Source organism: Quercus suber, unplaced genomic scaffold, assembly GCF_002906115.3.
Source record: "Quercus suber isolate HL8 unplaced genomic scaffold, Cork oak 2.0 scaffold_218, whole genome shotgun sequence".
NCBI classification, from domain to species: Eukaryota; Viridiplantae; Streptophyta; class Magnoliopsida; order Fagales; family Fagaceae; genus Quercus; species Quercus suber.
This window is the reverse complement of record NW_027069676.1, coordinates 276,057-283,399: the sequence shown is the minus strand read 5'-3', so window position 1 is coordinate 283,399 and position 7,343 is coordinate 276,057. Positions and strand designations below refer to the sequence as shown.

The 7,343-nt window shown below is 35.5% G+C and overlaps 1 protein-coding gene across 1 annotated transcript; it reads left to right on the top strand.

Moving 5' to 3' along the window:
* The first annotated feature begins 220 nt into the window (after nucleotides 1–220).
* On the top strand, nucleotides 221–6,535 carry LOC112006541 (uncharacterized). The gene is made up of 3 exons (XM_024038820.2): nucleotides 221–641; nucleotides 4,813–4,964; nucleotides 5,575–6,535. The coding sequence occupies exons 1-3, from the start codon at nucleotides 404–406 to the stop codon at nucleotides 6,250–6,252; spliced, it is 1,068 nt and encodes a 355-aa protein (XP_023894588.1). The 5' UTR covers nucleotides 221–403; the 3' UTR covers nucleotides 6,253–6,535.
* Nucleotides 6,536–7,343: the final 808 nt, after the last annotated feature.

Sequence of the window (7,343 nt, the reverse complement as noted above, 5' to 3'; positions counted from 1 at the left end):
AGTGCCACCCCATGAATCAGACCCATCCACACACACAAACACAAACACAAACACAAACACAGTCACTCTCTCTCTCTCACACACACATACACAATTCGGTTATAATAAAGCATATTCTCTTTCTCTATTTCGCTTTCAATTTCTCTCTCTCTTTCTCTGTTTTTTTTTTTTGTTTGTTTTTTTTTTGTTAATATATATAAAAAATATATATATATATTTTTATATATATCCGTTACTGATTATCTCACCCTTCCTTTACTTTCTCATCGTTCCCAACGTCGAACAGTGAAAGAGAAAAAGAAAATAGAAAAGAAAACATACACATAGAGATTGAGATAAAATCGGAATTTGGTTTTCAGGGAAAACAAAATCTTTTGGGGGTAGTGGTGGAGGAAGAAGAGGGATGGATCTGTGGGCAGTGCATCATGTAAAGAACACGACCCGGACCCCAGTCTTTCTCAGGAACTCGTTTTCCGAGAAACCCAATTCCTGGAACTTGGGAAAACCCAATTCTTGTAGCGGAGCTGACTGTAAAGGCAAGGTCTTTGAGATCAGGGTTTTGAGGAGACGCAGGATTTCCACTTCTTCTTCTTCTTCCTTTGCTGTTAGAGCTATGGCAAAGAAGAATCATGAAAATTCCGGTATTGGGTTTTCTTCTTCTTCTTTTTCTTTTTCTTTTTTACTTTGCTTGAGATTTTGTTGGATTTTTGGTTCCTGGGATTCTTCGAATTGGTTTCGTTTCTGGGTTTGATTGATGTATGTGTTTTTTATTGGGTCTTATGGTGTTTGATTTTTGTTTAAGGTTGACTTTTTTAGTTCTGTTTGCTAGCTGACATGTCGGAGGGTTTTTGAAAGGAATGGTTTTTATGTTCAAAAACTCATAAACTAAAGGACTTGAAAAAAAAAAATGAAAGTTAGAATTTTTATGTTCGAAAATGCCCATCAACAAAAACTAGAAACTTTATTTTTATTTTTATTTTTAAGGCTTTTTGGGTGTCAGAGAGTGTGTCAATTAAGATTATTAGCTAGAAGCAAATGGAACTGGAATTGTTTGAACATGTGAGATTATTCACAGAAGGTTCAATTTTTATTAGAGGCTGTGGGAAGAGACGGTAAACAGAATTGTTATTGTGGGTTGTTAAATATGTTGGTGCTTGATGTGAGAGAGTGACTGTTGGTTTGAGACCGTTTAGATATTGAGCAGGCAAGTTAGTTGGTTAATTACCTTATTATATTAGGTATCTATGTAGCATTGAGGACTGATTTGAAAGCGGAAGGTTTCTGATTACATAAAAAAAAAAAAATTCTCCTTAAGGTTTGTAAAGTTAATTAATCTATAGTGGAAAAATAAGGGCCGGATCTACTAGAGGTTTCAAATTGCTTGGAATAAACTTGCCCAGGTTGGTTTTTTAGCTAAATGGACTAGTTTAACCTGAGATTTGAATATTTTGTTACGTGTTTGAGGCAGTCAAAAATGGTAGTGCTGTTGAATTATAGGCCTTAAGAGTCATCTATTTAAAAGGAAAAAAGGAAAAAGAAAAAGGCTATAGAGTCTTAGACATTGTAATTCAATAATCACACACTTCTTGTCCTTTCTTCTTTCTTTATATTTGTTTCTATTTAGTTGATTTAGTAGCATTAATGTGGAGACATGATGTTTTCTAAGGGGAAAAAATGATTTGAGTGGTGATGTTCTGTTGTCTGGAAGCAGAATGGATAGCTGTTGATGTTTTGCTGAATCACTGAAAGAACCTGACCTGATAGCATTTGGACATTTGAAAGCTATGGATTTTATTTTGCCCCATGTGGATGATATGAGTTGCAGAACCAAAGCTCATTCAGGGTTGTTTTTATGTGATTAATATATATTGTTTGATCTTTAAATCTGTAGAGGATCACATTCTGGGAGTTGTTATATTTTGAAGCTTGTCTATCTGGTTGTTAGAGATTTCTTCAATCTCATACCCAAATGTCTAGAAGACTAGAGTTAAGAGTTTCTATACTTTGAAGAGCAAACTCATATTCTATGTATGATCTCTCAATGCACAAGGTTTTGCCTTTGTAGCTTGTTGATCTATACAAAAGCACATTTTGTGGCATCTGACCGGTGCCACTTTCTTGCACCGGATTCTAGACAGTTAGCTGATCATACTTCATACAGCTTATAACTTGGCTCTACTAAAAATTTTTTTGTCTCCTAGATCTAGTTTAATAAAGCAATAGGCAATGCTTCCATATCCTAGAATTCTCTTCATCCTTAATATGATAGGTGATTGACCAGATTGTAAAAGCTGGTCTCTAAAGGCGTTTTGGATTACAAAAGAATGCATGGGCAAATTTAATCAATCTCATTCAGGAGATGCAGCTAGCGATTTTTGATTAAGATTTTGAGTGATGATTTGGAATGAGGGACCAGAAACTACCTCTTTTGCTTGAGAAGAAAGGCTTTAGAAATGAAATGAAGAAAAATGTTATGCCTCTTTATTTTTAGCTTACTTGATGATACTCTGTAAAACAAAACTAATAGTTGTTATAGTTTGGTGCTACGAATCTTTTAAGCAGGGACAATTATGAAAGCATCTTTGATATACTTGACATTGAGAATACTTTGTTTATATATATATATATATATACATACAAATTGTGGGAACATGTGCATGTGGATAATGCCGACATGAAAGAAAAGATGTTTGCGCGTTGTCAAAACATGTAGTTGTCATAATTGATGCCTTGCCTTCCAAAAATTCTGCAAGGTGATGTTGTGTGTGTGTGTGTGCATGTGTACACGTGCATTTATGTGCATGCATGTGTGCTTGTAGCTTTGTTAAACTAATGCCGTAAAATAAGTATACATATGGCTGTATGGATTTTCTTATTGCCAGTTTACTGTCTTGCATAATATTTTATTCTATTGCACATCTTTACTTACCACTGCATCCTTTGTTTTTAGGGTCTTTTTCTTGCCTCTGGCACCTTGTTTGTGAATCATATTGCAAGTAATAGTTGTGATTCTAGCATATGACTAAACAATCTAAGCCATCTTTCTCAGAGCTTTGCTTTTAAGCTGATGCTACTTCTCTTCTTATCAATGCATTCATATTTTATAATCCTCTTCTTAAAATCTTTTTGCTCGAGTTACACTTATCGATCTTTCTTTTCCCATTGACTTTGGTTAATATTATTAATCATAAAGCATGTTCTGCTTTACAGATTCTTTTTTTTCTTCTTTCAATTTCTTTTAATAGGTATAATGCAATCACACTATTTAGACACACTTCTCTGCATGCTTTCTACTACTATATATACAGGGGTGGGATTCTGACCATATCCCCTTCTCATGAATAGTTTATTCAAGCTCACCGTCATCTTTTATTACTATTCCCTTGTTTTTTCTCCCAGTTTTGTGATTTTTTTTTTGTAGTCCTGTTACAAGTTTAGCTTAAAATTTAACAGTAATTTAGACAATTAAAATATTGTATGACTGTATGATTAGCAAACAGATAGGGCCTTGGTGTAATCTTTGGCATAAGCTTATTTTGATTGGAAATTTATCGTCTCTCTTCTATTTCTTCACATGTTAGTAATAGTCTATTATACTTGTCTCTGATTATATTGATATATTTGGCTGATACTTCTTTAAGGCTTTATATCATTGTTCACTTAAATGTTTCTCTTTCTCCCATAAAAAGAATCATTGGCTTCTTATAAATTCCACCACTACTTATTTTTGTTGTGAAAATGTTAAATGATCAACTGACGCAGGTGCAAAAGATTTTTTCATGAAATTTTTTGAGTCTTTAATTTCATTTTTAATATTTTTCTTAATTAAATATACACTTGCTTCCTGAAAAATAATGTGTTCCACCACTTCAGATAGAAGACATGTTTTGGTCACCATGTCAGAGTCTGACATGTTGGTGCGTAGTTGCTGTCGATACTAGGTAACAACTCCACTAGAATTGTATGCCTATACCTTGCTTAAGTTATTGTCTACTCTTTGGGAAAAATAGTGTCCTACCATTATAAAGACAATACATCCAGTTTTGTGGGTAGAATTTAGGGTAGCACTGGAGGATTTATGATGTTTTCCAATTAGTCACAAATTCCATGCGCAAAGATGATTGAGGGACCTTGAATATTGATTGAGGATTATGATTCATGAAAGTGTGGATTTTTTTTTTTTTTTTTTTTTTTTTTTTTTTTTTTTTTTTTTTTTTTTTTCTGGTCATTCTTACGAATTGATTCTAGGTGTGTCAACTATGGAAATCGGAATGTGTTCTTCTTCAATGCAAAACGGAACGTTATTGCAAAATAGTTGATGTAGGACAACCTAGGCTTCCCACCTAGATTAGTCCTACCATAGAACCTTAGGCTTCCCACCTAAGGTGTTTGGAATCACCACCAAACAAATACAATGCAATCTCTGCAAATAATCTCAATAATAATAATAATAGTCTGTAAAATACAAAAAGGAACCATCTGGAGCTTTATATACAGCTTCGAGGAATTACAATGATAAAGATAAACTCTCCTAAACAAATCCTAAACAATCTCAAATACTAATACGATAATCCTAACAATCTCAAATACTAATCCAATACTAAAGATAAACCTAAATAAAGATAACATAAATGATAAAGATAATCTCTACAGATGTGCTATCATGTGGTGTCCGCACCAATAGTGCAGATGTTAACGTTCATATGGATTGAGCATGGAGTAGGATCTGATCTATTTTTGTAATTTTATAACTTAAAATTGAATACTTAAATGTGACCGAATAAGAAATATTTTGTTGTTAATGAAATATAGGAAATGGTGATCATTCTATTCCAGAAGGAGATGGGAAGAAAAAGAACAATTCTTCTGATGGAAACAAATCCAATGACACTGCTTCCAATAAATCTGAGCGTACAAGCTTGGACTGGAGAGAGTTCAGAGCAAACCTATTTGCTCGGGAGCAGGTGATATATTTCTTCTCTCTTAGCATAGCTGTTATCTTCCCGAAATTGAATGGTACTATTTGTAAATTCCCAAATGTATCATGTGTTTCACTCAATGTGATGTACAACATTAAGGCGCTGAGAGCTTTTTAGAAGTGCTAATGTTTGTATTAGATTGACCCCATCCGTTATGGGCTTGTCTGGTTTGTTGTTTTTAATTATCTAGCCTTCCACAGGAGGGTAAGGCTATTAATTTGGATAGTTTGTGAAAAATTTCCTTACATGCCTTAAGAGCTGGCACAGTGCTGGGTTGTTGGGTCAAAAAGTCACCTGCTTATAATCTGATTCCTCTGGGGTTCATTAGGTTTTGATGCCTGGCACAAATCTACCAGTTTGCAATTGTGGTGGATATTGCTTTGAGAGTTCAATTAGATGAGATTAACCTCCATCTATAAGGTTCTTGGAAATTTCGGGCCCCCTTTTTGGTTATGCGAACCACTTGTAAATGTTGAATGCTCATGTGATTTAACAAAGTAGACAAGATGGTTCAAAATCATGCTTCATAAACTGTAAAAAGCACTTTTATTCTTTTTTAGAATTAAAATTCATACTCAAAATGATTATTTTGCAGGCGGAAAAGGTAGAGACTGATACTCACAACCAGGATGTGAAGCCCCATGAGTCCAAACCTCTTGGCCTTAAATGGGCCCATCCTATTCCAGTACCTGAGACTGGCTGTGTCCTTGTCGCCACAGAAAAACTTGATGGAGTGCGAACTTTCGAGAGAACTGTTGTTCTCCTTCTTAGATCTGGAACCAGACACCCACAAGAAGGCCCGTTTGGGATTGTAATCAACCGTCCACTTCACAAAAAGATCAAACACATGAAACCCACTAATCTTGATCTAGCAACCACCTTTTCTGATTGTTCCTTGCATTTTGGGGGACCTCTTGAGGCAAGCATGTTTTTGTTAAAAACTGGGGAAAAATCAAAGCTTCCTGGATTTGAAGAGGTGATCCCTGGCCTGTGCTTTGGTGCTCGAAACAGTTTGGATGAAGCCGCAGTGTTGGTAAAGAAGGGTATTCTTAAGCCTCAGGATTTCAGATTCTTTGTTGGTTATGCTGGGTGGCAGCTGGACCAATTGAGAGAGGAGATAGAATCTGATTATTGGTATGTGGCTGCTTGCAGCTCAAATTTGATTTGTGGGGCTTCATCAGATTCTTCATCAGAAGGTTTGTGGGAGGAGATATTGCAACTAATGGGTGGTCACTATTCAGAATTGAGCCGGAAGCCTAAGCAAGATATGTAGTTATTGGATGAGCCTATGCTTGTTTACTAAATAAAAACCAATCGAAGAGTTGAAGGGAGACATGTAATCAAATTATTAGCAAAGCCAATTGTACAGAAAGTTCTCTGGCTTTTCAAATCAGTAGATCTTCTTTCTGTTTCTTAAGCCTTTTGTTTTCTTTTTTCCTCCGGTTCTATTTTATTTTATTTATAATTAGAGAACCTTATATGTTTTTGTATGTAATGATACTCTTTAGGTTACCTCATTGATAAGAAGTTAAGCAATTTCAAATAGCTTTGTAACAGTGATGCAGTTTATTTCTGTAATTGGCTAATTGCTCTAGTGCTACAAGCTTTAGACATCATCAGAAATACTTGTGGGGAAGTTTAAGTCTAATGATGATAGTGATTTCCTTTGGTTTGAAATAAACTTCCACAGAGAGTAGTCATGATTCAATAGGTTAGGTGCAAGGGATACCCAAATGGATCCAGCACCTCTTGGGGTTCCTGGGCACTGAGGTTTGAATTCCACCAGCTTCTCTCCCTATTTTATTGGCAATACACACGCACACACGCACACTTCAGGCTACCCCCAGAACCCCCCATGTTAGAATATTTGCAAGAGGATTTATTGCTGTCTTTCCAAGGATCAGACTGAAATAAGGAAAATAGTTTTCCTTCACTAAACTTGAACAATTTGAGCACCTCTTAGCTGGATCCTGTACCGCCTGTACGTATGCACTTTAGTTATTCATGAAGGAGGTGAGAATGTTTCTAATGTTGACTAAATGATCAACATTATTTTAGCAAGAGTTGGCACCATCAGAGAGAAAAGGTCAGTAGGATGCAGGTGATGGCCAAAAATATTAAATCCCTGAATCCAAATGACAATGATTATGCACACTGATCAAACTGCATTAGCATTCACTAATTTCTGCAGCCATTTGATGATCCATCAACAGAAGCAGTGCAGGTTTATACTTGTGGCAACATTTTTGTGGAAAATATGACTAGGCTAGGAAAGTATCTAGCTCCTCTCCCAAGACTCGGCAAGACCAGAACTGAGTAATTGTCAGATTCTGTATTTCTTTTTCCCAGCTTCCCCGTAAGATG